Below are 20337 nucleotides of genomic sequence, written 5' to 3'. Positions count from 1 at the left end.
CATGTGTTCTTCAAAATGAAGCACTGCAAGAGTTTGTAAATAAATGGAAACAAAAAAGCACCTGTCTAATTTACTCCAAGTGTTAATCCAGTGACGTTTCCACAGTCAAAACTTCAGTTATCAGTGTCCACATGATGGCGCTACAAACGCAGAATTCGCACATCTTATCTCTGGGCGCAGTTTTCAAGAACCCTCGTTTAAATGTGCGTGTAGATGATTGGCCAAACCGTAGAAAAAGTTCTTCATTTTGCAAAATACCCTGCTACGTGTAGATATTGCCTTAGATTCACCTTACCAATCAGTTATCCCATGTGCTGTGTCTAACAAAGCAAAAGAGTTCCTGATGTGCTAACTTGCCTTGCCTGGGGGAATTTACTTTCCATCAGCATGCAGGGTTGCATTTGGGGGATGGAAGAATCTCTTCGAATGCTCTTTCAGTTGAAGTGCTGTACAGTGGTACCTCTTCATAAGAATTTAATTAGTTTCAGGACCTGGTTTGTATGTTGAAACGTTTTTATTTTGAGCGGAATTTTCTCATAAAACCTTGTAATTTGCGTAATACGTTCCACAGCCCAAAAACCTATGCCATATCCTTAATAAATACTGCAGGTACAATTACAAATAGCAATTACGCAGGGCAAAACATAAATTATAAATACAAATCGGAATAATATTAATGATAATAATTATGATAATGTACCGAATTGGGCTCTGATGTGGCTGTTGTGTTTTGCATGCTGCTCCTGAACGCATCGTGTGATGGTTGAGTGAGCGAGATAGGTGCGGCAGAGATTTTACTTTCTCTTTCCAAGTTCTGTTTTTGTTGGCGTCGACTATCGCGAACAATATCCGTGTTGTGTTGCACTAGTTCTGAAACAAATGATTAAAAACCTGACGAAGCTGGTGACTTCCTTGCTAATGTTACAATAATAATAATAATGAGAGTCGTCCTCAAGATCGTAGACATATTTTGGCTGGATTGTCGAGCTAGTTCACTGATGTGCACACCACACTCATATTTTTCTATCATTTCCTTGTTCATTTCAAAGGTAAGCGTCACATTTTTCGTTTTTTTCACCACCGGCACTAACCTTCTTCAGACCCATGTTAATTCGAAATCCACTGTGCATTCGTCTTTCGGGAAAATAATGAATGTTGAGACAAATGACGAGTCAAATTATACGTTAGATGTAGAAACGATCTTATGTCGATGCGATCGTATGTCGTGGTACTACTGTATTGAGAAGAAAAAAACTGCTCCAAAAACTGTTCAATTGTCAAATACTGCAGTTCATTTTACCTTCAGTACATAAGTAAAGTTGGTCTCCCGGAACCGTTCAAATTTTTAAATTTTGATTTCGTGTTTCATGCCCTGAGTCCTGACTGCGGAGTGGAAAAAATTGCTGCCGAAAACCACGAAGTAGAAGCCACCAGAAGTGTGTGTTTGTGCATTGCAACTTGATTACAACCATGGACACGGTGAGGCGACGCACAAAAGTTTGGCTTAACTTTACAAAAAAAAAAAAAAAAAAAAAAAAAAAAAAGAACAGTCAGCTCAGTGCAACATTTGCAACACAACTATATCATGCAAAGGTGGCTGCACGACCAGTTATGCACGACCAGCTTAATTGAATATAGCCTAAATGCCAAGTGCAAAGCTAAACATAGTTGACATGCTGCACCGTCAGAACCATGTAAGTAAAACAATACATTACGTCTGTCTTCTGCTGTCCCAGTGATCTGACCCCGGATTAAGAAGTAGATGATGGATGGCTGGATGGATGGAGTAGTATGAGAATAAATCATATTATTACGTTGGGCTATGGTCAATATCATGTATATAGAACTAGAAACTGAATGACAGACTCGGCGGTGTTAGATCACGTAAAGAGAACTAGATGTGAAATGACAGACTCGCTGGCGTTAGTAAACATCCCCCATTTTGAAGCAGTATATGCCTCCGTTAAAATCAACATTATTAAAAGGATTTTTGTTTCAGAATCTGTTGTGTTGCTTATTTAGAAAGATGCAGCCATATGAAGCATTCTATTACTTTTTTAATGAACTCATAGCAGTGAAAACATAGCATCACATCACATCGCATCCTTGCCAGACGCTCTCATCTCTTCTTCTCCGCATTATACGTACACCCCTACAGCGCCACTCACTGGCCTAACTGGGATTATCACAACATAAACATTGCATGTGTCGGTAAACACAACAGAATCGATTTTTACAAATATAAGGACACCTTATTATTTTGCCTCATCTACATCAAATTATAATCCATAGAAAATTTTTTACTAATGCTTCGTCGTAGCTCCCAGCTAAGGTACATGTATGGCAAAAGAATATGAGTAAATGTTTTCTCGGTGAGCTTTTGAACAATAAACATCTTTGTGAAAGTGCACTCTTTTGGAAAGAAACTTCATCACATTCAAGTTCAAAGACTGATATTTATATACAAGTTAAAAATAGCCCTGTGACAAGTTATAATTCATAAATTTCATATTAATTGTATTAATAATAAATAATAGAAATAATAAATAATGAAATAATAACAATAATAATAATAATATTTTAAATTCATACAATTAAAAATAAAATTGAGAAGTTAAGACATTAATATAAACTAATACATTTTTAAACTATACATAAACTATACTATACTGCCTCTTATAGTAATCGGAATCGAGAATCGTTCGGAATCGGAGCTGGAATCGTTCAATTTCAAATGATGCCCAACCCTATACATAAGTAGTTCACACCATCGACAAAGTTCCCAAGAGTCTATACATTTTGAAATTTGAGGACATTTCTTCCTAATAGGAGCATCAATGTGTTTGTGTTTCAAATTTAATAATGCAGAAAAAAACTTGTACGCTCCTCTGGTATTTGACTGGACACACAGTTGCTGCTACCTAAAAGTTCTTAAATTCAAGCTGATGTTGACATTTTCTACTCCTCTTGCGGTTCCAGTGAAATGAAAAGCTGAAGTTTTTATGTTCCCCTATCCCTCAAAACCACAATAAGTATCAAGAATAAGTCTGCACTCTCCGTTCTCACCAGTCTTCACACATTACCCTCCCGTTGGGCTTGAAATATTCATGGCCGCGTTTTATTCTGGAGTCGGGAAAACGACCTTCATGCGCGTGTGCCCACAGAGAGACTAATATTCATTTAAACGCCAGATTTTGGGTTCCAAACCGGAAGGATTACGCAAGTTTTTATATAATATGATGGATGTGTGAACTCTTTTATTGAATTGTGTTCATCATCATTTAGGTAAATCAGCTGCCTTGAGGCAGGCAGCGAGTTGGGCAACTTTACACATGTAAAGATGAATTGAGCATTTTTTTCTCAAATAACTTGAACATTGAAGTATTTTAGGTGTAGGGTAGGGCATCGTATGAAATTGAATGATTCAGGTTCTGATTACGATTCCACGTTTCGATTCCGGTTCCGAACAATTCACAATTCCGATTCTTTTAAGAGGCAGGGTAAAAAAAAATGCATGGTTTGTTTTAAAGTCTTAACTTCTCTATGTTTTTTTAAATTATATGAAATTCTCACACGGCTAATTTTAACTTGTATTTAAATATCAGTCTTTGAACTTGAGCAATTTCTTTCCGCTCGGCGGTCAGGGCATCGAAACATGGAATCTAAATTTTAAAATTTGAGGGAGCATCGGCTTGATAGAACCGGTTCCCATTGATGCACGATGCCCAACCCTATTTGGGTGCGCCTTATAGGGCGGAAAATAAGGTCATTGTATGTAATCCAACATTAAAATTGGTAGTATCTTATTCATTCATTCATTTTCCATGCCGCTTATTCCTCACGAGGGTCGCTATCTTACTTTTAGAAAAATGTTACCAAGGTTGCCAGATGGCAAGTGCTACCTGACTTCAACTGTTACCTCAGTCGATCCCCACCAGTGTTGTTTTCGTCAACAATGACGATAACGAAAATGTTTCGTCGACAAACAATTTTTTCATGACGATGACGTAATGGTGACAGAGCTAAAAACGTGGCTTGGGAGATTGGAACATAACGAGACAGATGCCAGTTTTCATCTGACAAGACGACAACGAGACGAAAATGCGACATCGTTTCTGTCATATGTTCACAATAGGTGACATTTTCCTATTGTACGTGGACTACATCAGCTTGCATCTTAGCAGTGTTTGGGTCGTGTCACTCATGTGAGATCTGCCTCTCTCTCCTCACCGGAGTTTAGGATGTGACTAGCTAGGCTACGCTCCATCTTGCTTGTTTTAACACATGGTAAGATTTGTTTTCTTCTCTTGACAAGAAAGAATATGCAATGTTGCTTTGGCCTTTAAACGTCTGGTCTGAGTGACCATCAGAGACTAAATGTAACTCCTAGCGTTAGCGTAGCATTCGCATTAGCTCCAGAATGGCGAGCGTCCTCTTAAAAGACTGGCGGGTCTAAGGCCGAGCCACTTGGCTTTTCTTGTCATTAAGTCTAGAGGATGTTAATAACGCTTGTGCAATTTTTTTTTACATACATTTTGTGGCTTCTAGGAAGGTTTAATTGAAAATGATGTACTGCCTTTCCTGCTGACTGTATTATCATCACAAATTTGGCGTTGTCCATGTTGATGCAACAATATGTGCTCATCTGTCTTATGTTCATTTAAAATTGTTGGAAATCCTCATTTATTTTTGCACTAACACTTTTTAATTTTAAAGACGAAAACATTTTTAAGTAACTGTCGACTAAAAGTAGACGATACGAAAACATTTTGAAAAACTGACGAAAATATGACTAGGACTCATCAGGATTTTTGTCCATAAGACTAAGACAAAAATGAAAAAGTTTGCCAAAAAAAACACTGATCCCTACAAAAAAGGGTGTCTCGTCTATTTTTGCTCAAAAAACTGTGAATTGAAGAATGTGAGAAACAATAAAAACATCCACAATTTGATTTTTTGTCTGTTTATTTTGCACTTTATTTAGAGCTGCTTTGATGATAAAATAGAATAGAACAAACTTTAAAATGCTATGATAAAAAAAAAAAAAAAAAAAACATTTTTTGTTTACCCTGTTGTACCGAACCCGTTCCGAACCGTGACTTGTGTGTACTGTAACACCCCTAATATAAATGCATGTATGTGTAAAATGTGTGTGTGTATGTGAACTTAAAATGGAGAAGAGGTGGGCTTTTTTTTTTTTTTTTCGCAAATGGGCCCAACACAAAGAGCAACTAAATCACCATATGAGTATGATGGTAAGCCAAAATAAGGATCTTTTAAGTAATTTTTTCTCATGGGATCCTTCTTCTGTGTTAGAAATAGCCTGATGATAAACTGACTGAATACCTTGGGACTCATGGCTGTCTTGTGGGTAGACAAGGAAGGCAGCTGATGGAACAGAACAAGCCACCCCAGGCATTTCGTTGCCACCCCTGCTGCTGCATCTTGACATGCCACATCGCATCACTTAGAAAAGGGGGAAAATGCTCTGACCATGATGAGTCTCGGCAAGTGCAAAGGGAGCTAGTACTGCTTCTCCTGCTTTCACAGTTGTCGTCACTGTGGCTTGATTTTTACCGGCGCCCAGGTCAAGATGGCATTCTGGGGGTAATGGTTGGTGGTATTCACATAGACGCCAGGAAAAACAATTACAGCCGACAGTATTTCCAGTATGTGTGCAATTTTATGGTGTTTTATATTTCCTTTTGCACTCAGACCGTATTGATGAACTGTTGTCGTGGTGACTAGGGATGCAACGATACAGTTAAGTCACCGTTCGGTATGATTTTCGATAGGAGGAACACCATTTTCGATTCGTTTCAATACATTTATTGTTCTGAACCAAAAAATACAAGTGTTTTTTTAGGGGTGTCAAACGATTAAAAATTTTAATCGAGTTAATTACAGCTCAAAAATTAATTAATCGTAATTAATCGCAATTAATCGCAATTCAAACCATCTATAAAATATGCCATATTTTTCTGTAAATTTTTGTTGGAATGGAAAGATAAGACCGAGATGGATATATACATTCAACATACGGTACATAAGTACTGTATTTCTTTATTATGACAATAAATCAACAAGATGGCATTACCATTATTAACATTCTGTTAAAGTGATCCATGGATAGAAAGACTTGTAGTTCTTAAAAGATAAATAAAAATAATAAATATATAAATAAATAAAATATATAAATATTTATAAAAATTTATAGAAAATAAATAAAAGATAATAACTAGTACAAGTTATAGAAATTTTATATTAAAACTCCTCTTCATGTTTTCGTTTTAATAAAATTTGTAAAATTTTCAATCAAAAATAAACTAGTAGCTCGCCGTTGTTGATGTCAATAATTACACAATGCTCATGTGCTTAAACCCATAAAAACAGTTGCACCAAAGCGCCAGCAGAGGGCGGCAAAACTCCGAAAAACACAACAAGTACACCTTTCACTTTGCTGTCCTTTTAATATGTTTGAGCGGGGCATTTGTGCGTTAATTGCGTCAAATATTTTAACGGGATTAATTTAAAAAATTAATTACCGCTCGTTAACGTGTTAATTTTGACAGCCCTAGTTTTTTTTGTTTTGTTTTTTTATTATGCTAACAAGCAAAAATAACAATGACATCATATAAACATGTATTATAGTGCATAATATTTATGTGCTTACTTCTTAATGATCTGAAGAAATTTTGTATAAAAGGGCTGAGAACAATCTTTACTGTTCGTAAAGTGAGGCTGGGCACACTGTTCATTGCTATTACTCTCTTAGCAGGTATGCTTACTACATTAGAAAAACATCCTATTTGTGGTCGTACTGAATTAACAATATTTGCAGCATTATCTATAATCACTGGTGAAGGAATTGCATGCAGTTTGGGGGAGGAGTGGAGAAGGGGGTGTACTAGCGGCATGAGTTTGTTCTTTGAAGTCAAAGCTGCGCCGGACATTTTAGCGAGAGAGACGACAAAAATAAATTTGGAAAATACATTTTAGGAGCTTTTCATTTGGCTCAAATGTTTTTGCGTATTGAATCGAAGAGGGCGTATCAAACGGTTCAATGTAAAACGAGTATTGTTGCATCCTTAGTGGTGATTGTTGTAAGATACTCCCCCAATCCTATATATGCATTACTACCACTATTATGATTATGCTAATAACATTTGAATTATGTAGAAATGTGTTCATTTTCACACCAAAACAGAACTGCTTACAACTGAATATAATGCAGTGCTTGACCTTGGTCACACCGCCATAAACTTTTCCCAATATGTGTTACTCAGTGTTGTGTCCATATAGTACCAAAGGTGGGTAGTAATGCGTTACATACATTTACTCCATTAAGTTAACTTGAGTAACTCTTAGGAGAAAAATGTACTACTACTACTGTATTACTAAGAGTAGTTTTATTAACCATACTTTTTTGTTTTACTTGAGTAGATTTTTTACTCTTATTCAGCATTTTTCCTCTTTATTCTACATATTAGATGTTACTTCTTTTTATGTCAGCGACGCCAACAGTGGCTCAACCGGTTTCACCAATGAGAACTTGCAACAAAAATCACATGACTCCATTATACCAATCATACTCAGTCGGCCTGTTCAATCACGTGGCGTCTTTAAAGCACCGTAAAAAAAATGAGTATTTGACAAAGAGCGCAGCCGTCAAAATGACTCGAAAGCGCAAATTTTAATCTCTCTTCCAGTTTTGATTTGGCACAGATTGACCTCGAAAAACTGGGGATATGATTAGAGGTACACGATAATTATCGGTCCTATGAATATAATAGGAGGAATAGGAATATAATAGGAATTATGACACGATCCCAATAAAGCCGATAACATTATTGATCCACTCCTGTTTTGTCAGTATGCAAAGTTTTGTTACTGTTCTAAAGTCCGTATTTTTCCATCACTGAGTGATAAACTATACTATGGCAATTAGCAAATGTTTGCATTTTACAGTGTTATGTTTACAAGTTCTTGAGAGGCCTTTTGGTTATTGATATAGGCTTGCTGTCCTATAATTGCCAGGTTAAGAAAGTTGTTTCATAGACCAAGCCCACAACAGTCTCCCCTCCTGTTGCACCAAATATTTTATCTGCTGAGAAAGCACAATAACTGTGTTTGTTTTAGTTCAGTGCTCATTGTTCAGGGGAACACATTGTCAATGATATTGACTGATTGATTGTGATTGACTCAAATTATGTTTATGTGAAAAAATAAATATGGGTACTTTATTTGAAGTCAATACTGTTCTATACTTAGTTTTGTTCATTATGATAATGTTCATGTCATCATGAAAATTCTGGTTAGGTCAAATGCAAATCTCTGCTGAATCCATCACTAGTATTTTTGACCTACAGGTGTTGAAAAAGTCAGTACCGTATCAGTATCGGCCTTGAGGCGAAGGACGCTATCGATATCCGTTTCAAAAAATGGATATCGTGCACCTCTAGATATGATCCTTTTAGTTTCATAATACAAAATATGTTTTCTGTACTAGAGGGCTCTCATGCTCCATGGAGGAATAATCCTTAATTTCTGTAGATTTTTTTTCCCTCTGGAATTCAATGTTTTTTTTTTTCTTTCTAATGATATGTAACATGTTATAGCACAGTATAATAATATTGATAACTTTGTGCTTAGAGAAAAAAATAACACTGTTTAAAAAAAAAAAAAAATCTAACGTTTTAAACAGTTACTCACAATGTCACTCATTAATTGAGTAATCTTTTCACAAATTACATTTTACTTGTACACTGTACATTTTTTTGGATGATTAACTTATATATATATATATATATATATACACACTGTATATATATATACACTGTATATATCTGGTGTAGGTCCTCCTTTTGCGGCAATTAGAGCCTCAATTCTATGAGGTATTGATTCATACAACATACAAGCCATTCTTCAGTTGGAATAGACTTTAACTCTTTTAGAGACTATGGCGGTGGAAATCGATGTCCTAATTGAATTTCTAAAAACTGATCATAAATACTCAATAATGTTGAAGTCTGGGGAATGTGCCGGCCATACGAGATGCTCAACGTCATTAAACTCTTCCTCATGCCATTCTTTAACGATTGAAGTATGTTCAATCATTATGATGCCAAAATGTTAGCTGTTTCCATTATTTTGTCCAACCCCTGTATATTGCTTTCACCAGTCTCCCAAACAAGCTAACTGAAGAAAAGTTTCCCTCCAGTGAGGGAATAAGCCTAATAATGACTCACTCCCCCTAAGTGAGAGATAAACACACTCCCTTAAATTTACCCTTCATGTGTCTCACAAAGAAGGACATCAAAAGAACAGACAAGCTAGAGGAGCTTTTGTGATGTTACTGACAGTTCAACAGCTTGGCTTTCTTTCTGGGAGACAGTTTGACCTCAAATCCAACTTTGTTTCGCTCACAAAGATGTTTGAATTCATTTTCTTTCTCTTTTTTTTTTTTTTTTTTTAACTTGAAGCTTTCATATTCCAACAGGTGCTGGTGAATCTGGAAAAAGCACCATCGTAAAGCAGATGAAGTAAGTATGTTGATAACTTTTTTTCCTCCTTTTTAGCACCCAATTAATTTCTCTTTTAAAGTGAATATTCCCGTATAGTCAAACATTCGAGGGTTTGTCCACACAAGCAAGGGTATTTAAAAAAAGAAAATCTGTTTTTTATTTACAAGTAAACTGTTTTAGCAACATTTCTAGATAAACCATTCAAATTACGTGACCAAAATGTATTTGTGGTAAAAACTATTTGAAACAAATTGAATCATAATCAATCAATAATGTTAGGCTGATCGAACACACTAAATTGTCCATAGGTTTGAGTGTGCTTGGATGGTTGTTTGTCTCGTTGTGCCCTGCGAGTGGCTGGCAATGTGTCTTTTATAAAACTTTTCGTCCACAAGGTTACTGATGAGTCCATTCCAACTGGCTTAGGACAAAGGCTAGGCCATACAGTTTGAAGGTTTCCAGCCAATAACTAGTCGAACATAGGCAGGCATTCACAATCGACTCAAACCTGAGGGGAAAAAAAATTGCTCATTTAAATTGTTTAAAAGTTCAGCTTTCCCAAATTTTAGCAACGGGCTTCTTTATTTGATGAAATTAATATTTATTGGTTTTCACCCCCATCTACACACACACACATTTATTAAGTGTCACACACACATTTATTAAGTGTCAATCATAGACTTCACTATCGGTTGAGGGGACACGAGGCTCGGGGCCTATTTTCAAAAACTTAAAGTTCTAATATTTTCAAAATCAAAGTCACTAGCGGCCTAAAACCAAAACAGGCAATTTTGGCAATTTTTAGTCTCCATGAGCAGTGGCATCAAAAAATTCAAAGTCGTTCCGTAATAAAATCCTGATGAATTATTTTTTCATAAAACAAAACTTAAAATGGCTATAATATTCTCATATTTTATGCTAGATGCATAAAAATCACCAAATGCAGAGATAATCACCTATTTACCTTTTCCGGATCAATAGCAATATTTAACATATAAGTTTTTGCCAGAAATAGTAACTTAATTATTTTTTTTACAAAATTCAACATTGCTGACATCGCAAAAGGAAGAGCTTTCTAAGTTGAAAATTCTTGTAAATAAATGCTTAAATTGCGCTATTTCTATATATACCAACGTAAAACAGTCTAAATTCTTGGTTTAAAGCATAAAAAAACGGCAGTTATCGCTCATTTTACGTAAATATTTCAAGCCAAAGTTACGGTGTTGTGTAATCCAACATCGCAGCCATCACGAAACAAAGAGCTTTTTAAGTTGAAAATTCTTGTAAATAAATGCTTAAATCGCCCGATTTCTATAGATATGAATGTAAAACAGTCAAGATTATTGGTTAAAAGCACAAAAAAAAAAAAAAACGGATAGTTCTAGTTCATTTTACGTAAATATTGCAAGCAAAAGTTACGGTAATGTGTAATTGCATTTAGCGGCTGTCATGAAACAGAGCTTTTGAGGTTGAAAATTCTCGTAAGTAAATGCTTAAATCGCGCGATTTCTAAAGATACCAACATAAAACTTTCTAGATTCTTGGTTAAAAGCAAAAAACGGGCAGTTATTGTTCATTTTACTTAAATATTTCAAGCAAAAGTGACGGTATTGTGTAATCCAACATGGCGGCCGTCACGACACAAAGAGCTTTTTAAGTTGAACATTCTTGGAAATAAATGATTAAATCATGCAATTTCTGTCGATATGAACGTAAAACGTCTATACTATTGGTTAAAAGCAAAAAAATGGGTCGTTATCGTTCAATTAATGTAAATATTTCAAGCCACAGTTACACTAAATTCAACCATTGATTTTTTTTTTCACAAGGTTTCAAAGTGCATGCATGGTGCTATTTAATTTAATAATCACTTTGAATCTGCGACTAAATCACTCTTGAGACACTCCTGCCTGCTTGTATGCAGTAAAACCTTGTTCTGTTTCCACCTAAATCCGGCGTTAGAACACAGCGTGTGTTTGAGTTCATCACAGTGAAACCCAACGTAACATTCTGCCTGGGACAGCCCCCTACGAGAAGGCGTGGCTCAATGTCTGTGAGAGCTGTGTTGTCAACTGATGGTGGAGTCATTGGTGGAGGTGGAGTCATTGTGTCAATATTATAAGCAAAAGCTGCTTGGCCAATGGTCACCAAGATCATCCTCCAACCCTTGTAACCTCCTCACTATGCAGTAATATTTGCAGTAGCCATGAAATGTTTTGATAACAGAAATCTGCTCTTGCGTCTCAGTGGTTTCTATGAGACGGCATGGCCTTTTACCTTTTTCGACTCGGAGTGCGTCAACAGCAGGGCAATGTTGCCCGTACACCAATTCGAACACACGCAGGATCTTAAATGGCTCAATTATTCACATTCCTTGAGGCTAGCGAGGCACTGGATCTATTTTTTATGAGCTGGGAGCAAGAACGGTCTGTCACCTTTTTTTTTGAAGCATGATTTTCATCACACATGCACACACACATCTGTGTCATCCTACCAGAACTTGAATTGGTTATATAACACCATACACAGACAAATGTTGGGCACACTGCTGAGGAAAATGATCCTTTTCTGAAATTAGGCTGTGTGTTTTCTAAATGACTGCAGTTGTCAAGAAGCAAGCACTTTTCACTTGAGAGTTAATATGATTACGCCCTTTTGTTCTCCCTCTGGAGTCTGATTCATTCGTCTGGAAGATTCCATCTCAGCATTAGACATTTAAATTCCTTGTTTAGGTGCACGCTAATAGCAATTATAAAATCTGGCTTGGGATGCTAGATCAACATATTGTTACGCATCATATAAAACCACACGCTAACTTCCTGAAGGATGCTCAGTAGGCTACACAGAGACATGCACATTTATTGGCCACAGTGATAGCTGGCATGCACACCTTGTTTTGTCATTAAAACGATAAACCTATTCTTTCGTAGTGTTTTTCATTTCTTTGGAATTCTTATGACAGTGGTAAGCTCGTCTGCTGTTCTGGGTTTAAATTTTGACTGAAGACTTGTGAGGAGTTCATGTTTTTTCCTGTTTTTGCATGTTTTTTTTTTGTGTTTTTATTTTTTTGTAAGACAATGATTTAATCCCACGTTCCCAAAACATGCATTCAAAAGTTCAACAAGTTGGCTAAAGTGTACTGACAACATAAAAAACATGGTCATTTCCAAAATGACAAATACTCCTCTGTCAATGAAAGAAAACCCTCAGTGGTCTCAGTTAACTTAATTAAGACAAAATGAGATGAGAAATAAATTTAAAAACTAATGAAAATTGGTCATTTTGGTTGGTTGGATTTCAATTTAACACAATCATTTATCATGAGAAACGGATGAAACAGGTCTTGACAAGAATGATGGTGCCTTTATTTAGTTATGTATTTTATTTTACCTGTCCTGTTCAGCTGTTTGACACGGAGAATGGAAGTCTGAGTGTCCTTTTGGTCTGAGCAGTTTTAATTAGTGCTGTCAAATGTATCGCGTTAACAGGCGGTAATTAATTTAATCACGTTAAAATATTTGACGCATTTAACACATGCGTAAAATGACCCTCTCATGCATTGCCTCAAACAGATTACAATGATGCCGTTTTTTGCACATTGAGAGCTAAGAGGCAGAGAAAGGCGAGTAGACACAGGCGTTCATTGGCCCGCGCCGTTTATTGGCATAAGCTTCGGCAACTCCTTCACAACAAACATAAGTATCATTTAGTGAAAGCAAAACAAAAATAATATTTCTCTCGCTCTCAAAAAAAAAAAAAATCATGTTCACCAAAAGAAATAACTATGCAAAATACAGATAAAACTTACTCAGACTTTGGTCAAACTCTATTCAATTATTTCGTTTAGCTCAACAAATACACTGGATGGCAGATTTAGTCACAATATACAAACTATCAGAGGTTTCGTACTGAAGCCAGCACTCAAATGACCAAGTAAGTAAGTACCAAGTAAGTACTAGTAAACTGGGAACTACGGCGTCAGTCGAGGGACTAAACACACTCATTGGTTTGATTTCTAAGTAATTTAAAACTCGCCATTGACACCTTGTGGTGTATTTCAATCACTACCTTACGTAGTTAAAGACACTGTGGAAGAACGGCAGGGACCTTATGTGACGTTACCGCTCGGCGACGTCAACAATGGCGAGCTACTAGTTTATTTTTTTATTCAAAATTTTACAAATTTTATTTAAACGAAAAATTGAGGGGTTTTAACCCTTGAGAGTCGAAGGACGCGCCGGCGCGTCCTCAGCGCACGTCGTCTTTGAAGCGCCCTCACGTTTTAATTATGTCACCCTTATGCCTTTGGTTGGTCTCGTTTTAAAGTGCGGAAGTTGCGGTTTACTCTCGTTATTATTTGAAGTCAATCGACCAACTAGAACGTGAGATATTGTCATTTAAGTTTTATAGTTTTATTGTCCTCTCAAAAAAACATTAAAACGCTGCATGGATCATTTGTTTATGTCTATATTTCCATCATTTCTTGTCCTTTTTCAAAACGGAAGCTCCATGAAAAAAACACAAATCAAACGAACCCTTTCGAAGTCACAGTGGAAGCACAAAATGCGTTTGTTTTTTTTTTTTTTATAAATATAACAGCCGCGCGAGGTTCTACCGAACGAGAGGGGAGGAGTGTTCTGAAGCAGAGGTGGCGAGCGACGGCCTTTTTGTTCGAGCAGCGACTTTGTGTGACTTTGACAATGAACGGAAAACTAAATTTAGCGCAAGAAATTGTGCTTTTTGATCAACTTGAGGAAGAGGTCCAAATTCGTCATCATCGTCTTCTTCGGAAGAGTCCTCGAGTGAAGATAGTGACGGATTTGAACACGTGGGTGACGCCATCGACGAGCAGAGGTAAGCCAACTCACTCTTTTTTTTTTTTTATGATGAAAAAGTTTCTTTTGAAAGTTTCTTTTTATATTGCAAGACAAAGTTAATTTTGATGCAATATAAGTGTGTGTTTGTGAATATAATAATAAAATGTGCATATCAGATCAAAGTCGTACGTGCACTGTGGGTATCCCAGGCAGGAATTTATAATTTGTGGTGTTCTACTTTCTATATGAAGATTAGGGATGTAGCACATATTCAGCTATGGTATTCTTTCTATTGTCATACATATAGATTTCCATTATTATTTATTGCTGTATATATTTTTATTTTATACTTTATTATTTTCATAAATACTGACTTTTTTCATGTACATTTATAGTGACAATGAAAGTAAAGTGAAATGAAAATGGAAGGGTGGAAAGAGGACCAACACCCCATGGAAGTGTGAGCTGTGTGATGTAGCCCTGTGTCTAATTCCAGGACGAAACTGCTTTTCAGAGTGGCAAGCCTGGCAAAAATTTAACTTGTTTATTGTAAATATTTTTGAAAATACTTTTTTTTCCAATGTTATATATATATTTTTTCCCCACAATCAGCATTCTCAATTTGTGTATATAAATGTGTGTTCAAGAAGCTTGATTGTGTGTACATAGTTTTCATCAGGTGATGGGCCGCAATACCTAAACTCATAAAGAGATGGCCTCTAAACACTTTTTGTGTTAGATGGTATATATTTTTTCACTGTTCTTCACTGTTTGGTCTGCTGTATATAACCTGTTTTGACTAGAGCATGTATAAAGGCAAAAAACGCCTATGGCTATACCTGTTGTTTATGTTGAATTGTCATATATAAGACTATTTATTCTAATTTTTTTTGGTTGAATGTTCATCCTAACATGTTGAATAAATATTACAAAGTTTCAAAACGGTTCGTTACGCATGTTTGGTTGTCAATTGGACATCAATATTAAAATTTTTGACAAAACGATTTTGGAATTTTTGGTCTTTTTGGGCCCAAAATGATGATTTATAATTGGTTAGTGAAGGAAACAACAGTTTGGACATGAAGTTCAAGGTGTCACAAAAAAAGGGACCAAACCAGGTCATCGTAAACAATTCTTTCTTTGAAATATAAAGGCAACTTCAAAGGCATGCAAAATCAGACAAAATAGGCCCAGACCTTAAAGGGTTAATATAAAATTCCTATAACTTGTACTAACATTTATCTTTTAAGAACTTCAAGTCTTTCTATCCGTAGATCCCGATAACAAAAAGAATGTTAATAATGTTAATGCCATCTTGTAGATTTATTGTTATAATAAACAAATACAGTACTTATGTACAGTATGTTGAATGTATATGTCCATCTTGTATCTTATCTTTCCATACCAACAATAATTTACAGAAAAATATGGCATATTTTAGAGATGGTTTGAATTGCAATTAATTACGATTAATTTTTAAGCTGTAATTAACTCAATTAAAATTTTAATCGTTTGACAGCCCTAGTTTTAATGTTTCACATTGGAGTATGACCTACTCCCATTGTGATCATTGAACATATCTCATTTATTAAGACAAAGCAGCGAACAGGAAGGGATCATGGGGAACAGAGGAAAAGAAGGAGAGAGAGAGAGACGGAAGAAGCACAAACAACAAGAAATACATTGAACGCCACAACTAACTATGAATATGTTGGTGTTATCGTCAGCTTGATGTATTTCCGGTTGACACCATGTTGGGGGCCTGTTAACCAGGAAAAGAGAGAGGGGGGGTGATAGGGAGGAGTGGAGTGTACACAAATCATCCTTGTGATCTAGAACCCAATAATCGTGTGAATCCCTTATGAGTATGAGCCCGTTGGCAACCAACCCTACGCCTCCCCATCACCAATCCCGGTGCCAAGGTCCCACACCCGAGTGCGCACAACCACATCCAGCCATGCGCGAACCCCATCAAACTTGAGATAGCCACGCAGACGAGCGGAGACGCCACCCAAGGGCCACGGCCACCCCCCCAGCCAACTGGGGGGGAGGGTGAGCCAACGGAGCCCATCCCTCCTCCTGCAGCCCAGCAAAGGGGCCATCGTCACCCTCCAGGGTGGTGCCCCAGGCCACCCGCGCCCCTATCCACCGGCCTTCAGGGATGCGAAGAGGGGACGCACCACCAACCCCCGTCCAACCAGCCACCCGTTCCACTGTCCTTTGCTGGAGCTCCCCCATGGAGTATGATGTGTGTGGTGCGTTAAAAGAGGTGCGGGAATGGCGAGGCCTCCCGTGAGGAGGTAACCTTGAGGTCAACCCCAAAAGGTCCCATCCATCTTACAACCTTCGTGTGTGATGCATTAAAATCAAGGGGGAGCCGGGTCGAGACTGTACCCCGGGGGCTGACGGTAGCGTGAGAGAGTGCAGTTGAGTTACTATCACTTTTAACGTCCTTTTGTAGCTTGCAGTTGGCGTGTGTTTTGCACGAGTTCTCAAATAAATGATTAAAAACCAGACGGAGCTGGCGTTGTCTTTGGCGGTGGTTGTCACCTTAACTTATAAATACTGGTAAACAGAGGTCGGAGGAGTATTGTCAACCAGTTCACAGACACGCACCCCACGCTCATATTTTTTCCATTGGTAAGCCTCTCCTTTTTTTCCTTTTTTCACCACCTGGTTTAACATCCTTGGAACCCATGTTGATTTATCTCACAAATAAATCTGCTGTGTGTCCGTCTCGCGGCAAAACAATGAAATTGAGCCGCTGTCATAAATCGCAGTATTTTGAGCATTTCGATGTTGAAAAGATTGCGTGTCAAAGTGATCGTATGTCAAGGTACCACTGTATTTTCAGTGCAAAGTGAGGAGTGCGTGAATTAAGAGGCAGGCTCCCGCAGGCACGGACCCGTCCGCCAGAACCACCGGCCGCAAGGCGGGGGAAGCGCCAGGGCCTTGATCAACCCCGGCCCTAGACCACCCCCAGCACACCCGCATCCGCCCACCCGGTCCCAGAGAGGCGGGCAGGGCCGGAGACAGACCAAGGGGACGGAGGCGCGGTATGACATTAGGGAGCACCTCCCCGGCACCCGGTGACGTGGGTCCGACCGGGCAGATCCGGGAGGAATCTGTGGCCGCCATCCGGGCCGGCCGGGGAAGGGCCACATGACAATCTGCATTTAAAGGGCCCATAATTTTTAGAAGCCATTTTATTTGGTCCTTTCCTTAGCCATTCTGGAAATTTGTTTTTCATTAATATGCAGTTAACTGGAGCTAATTTACATACTCTTTGCTCTGATTGGCCGCCAGTGGAGTAGGGGTGTTGTTGGGACCATCGTGGGTGTTGGCCCTGGTTGTGCGACCAAAGTGTTATGTTAAACCACAGAAAAGGCACATGTATGGATTTAAATATTTATTTACTGTATTAGCACGAATATAAGACAGTGTTTTTTGCATTGAAATAACACTGAAAAAGAGGGTGTCGTCTTATATTCGCGGTCTAGACATTATACCCATCCACAACGCTAGATGACGCCAGATATCATTGAAGCGATGTTCCGTCATGACAGATCTCAGCTACTTTCCTCTTTCACGACACTAGATGGCGCTAGAAATCATTGAAGCAATATTTTGTCATTGCAAATCTCAGCTACTCTTTTTAGTTTAACCAGTTTGCATTATGTTATTGCACTGTTTTTCCTTATTCAGATTTGTTTTAAGACGACAGTTACAGTTATACTTCACTTTGATGGTTAATGCAGTTATTGCAACTTTGTTGTTTTATCACAATAGATTGGTTTATTTACATTTCAAAAACCAGAAGCGATTCATTTACGAATGTGATTGCACTTTAGTTTACATATTTAAAAGTTCAGATATTAAGATTTGAATGAGGCAAAATAACATGCTTTTCTCTCAAATATATTGTTATAATCACTTGTTTGTGATTGATTTACTGTAATTATATTCTGTATAAAAAATAATTTGGTGTTCAATTAGTCTTTTTTCAAACTGGAGTCTTAAAAAACAGGGGGTCGTCTTATAATCAGGTCCGTCTTTTATTCGGGCCAATACGGTATATTCTGTAGGCTTAATTGAACACAGAACCAGTAAGTGGCCACCTTCAGATGGCATAACCGGTCCTGCCAGTTAGCACGCCGATAAAAGTGCCTCTACATGGTTTAAATGGCGTATAGCAGGGCAGGTGCTGTGGAGTGAGAGAAAAAAAGTGGCAAAGCCTGAAACTGTTAGTGCTACAAAAGTATTATACTATACCTGTCGTGATACGCCATAAGTCAATATATCGCACAGTAGAAAAAAATGATGTTGATAACTTTCCCGGCTGCAATTTATCACCGCGTGCGTACGTACATACATTTGTGCATGCGTGTGTTTGGTGTGCTGGGTGCACTCGTCACACGTGCGTGTTGATAGCATATGAGATTCCAATTCCTTTCACAGATGTTTATTGGTCATCAATACACCGTAGAATTCAAGTTCAGGCATACAAAATAAGGAAACACATCTGTCTTAAACATTGTATAATGTTAGCTTTGCTACATTGAGGCTAATGGAATAATAGACATATACCGGTCCCTGGCCCGGTGGTTGGAGATCACTGCTCTACATGTTATCCAACAGCACAGTTACAGCATGGTTACTCTTGAAAAAAAAAGCTGGACAACTGATTACAAGTTTAAAGTCACACTTAGTGCTACAGAGAATGTCGCAATACTCTAGAATTCCTTTCCTTTTCCTTAACAAGGGATGCCAGATGTGATGGAGGGGACAAGGTCACAAATCTTGTTCATGTTCTGGAGAAGTAATTATTTTCTGAACTCTTATTAATACAGATTGACACTTTTGGCTTTACGTATTTGATTACTTGTACTTGAGACCTTTTCTCGTGGAATTGTTGATTCAGCTCAGACTCATTCAGATTATCCCCAACATCCCTCAGATCAGTTGAGTTTAATCCCTCCTGGGATAAATGGTTGTTTATTTACAGTTTACAGTATGTGACCTGCGATGGTATGTTGCCTCTTGCCCAAAAGTCATTTCGGGAAGGAGCAGGTTACCTGTAAGAAATAAGCAAAACTCCAATGCATTATTTGCTGCATGGGTTGGTGACACACTTGCCTAATTGTGATACCAAACTGCAAGCAGAACTGGAAAAAAGGCCACTTCAAAAATGAGTAAAAATGTCTTTAAAACAAGTTACCTTGTGTATAACAAGTTTTTTTTTTTTAAATCCGCCAATCAAGAATCAAATAAATAAAAATTGTCTCAAAATTAGTCTTTATATCTTACTGAAATTGTCCTTTTCTAAGGGATTTGACCTTATTTTAACTGTGACGAGGTATTTTACCTAGAAAACTCACAAATGTTCTTGGTAAGACTTTTTTTGTTGTTGTTTATTGACAGTGTTGTGAATCTGAGTGAGGTTTCTTGTTTTTCTAACTATGCCCTGGACTGACTCGCCTGGCTTAGCTTCCTATTGTGTAATCCACCATAGAATAAGTTTTGAAAATGGATAAATGCATGAATTATTTGTTAAACTAAAATCTAGGTATTACTAAATAATAATAGACTAAATAACATTGGTAATGCTTGTAGATGGCCTATTTATTTATTATTAAATTGTAATGTCCTCTTCACATCTCCTCAGGATTATCCACGAAGATGGCTATTCGGAAGATGAGTGTAAGCAATACAGAGCTGTGGTTTACAGTAACACCATCCAGTCCATCATGGCCATTGTTAAAGCCATGGTCAGCCTCAAGATAGACTACAGCAACCCTGGCAGAATGGTAAGATGCTCCTATGTATACAGTATTCACTATTTATCGAACTGCTGGCAAAAGAAAAATATGTACTGTATAAAATGAAATATAAAAATGCGAGTATTAATGGGTTTAGCACATAGAAATAGGGCCAGGTATCAATAAAATTGTTACAGTATTGGCATTGATCACGTCATTTTGGTACTGGTTCCTGGA

General features: G+C 37.5%; 1 protein-coding gene across 1 annotated transcript in view; it reads left to right on the top strand.

Moving 5' to 3' along the window:
- The window catches only part of LOC130921374 (guanine nucleotide-binding protein G(i) subunit alpha-2), a 157094-nt gene that overhangs the window by 68313 nt on the left and 68444 nt on the right, over positions 1–20337 (top strand). The window contains exons 2-3 of the mRNA XM_057845197.1: positions 9500–9542; positions 20007–20148. Coding sequence (XP_057701180.1) covers positions 9500–9542; positions 20007–20148 — 185 coding nt within the window. The remainder of the gene's footprint in view (positions 1–9499; positions 9543–20006; positions 20149–20337) is intronic.

This window comes from Corythoichthys intestinalis, chromosome 9 (genome assembly GCF_030265065.1).
Source record: "Corythoichthys intestinalis isolate RoL2023-P3 chromosome 9, ASM3026506v1, whole genome shotgun sequence".
Taxonomy (NCBI): domain Eukaryota; kingdom Metazoa; phylum Chordata; class Actinopteri; order Syngnathiformes; family Syngnathidae; genus Corythoichthys; species Corythoichthys intestinalis.
The sequence above is the reverse complement of the archived record's forward strand: the minus strand, read 5'-3'. Positions and strand labels throughout refer to the sequence as shown.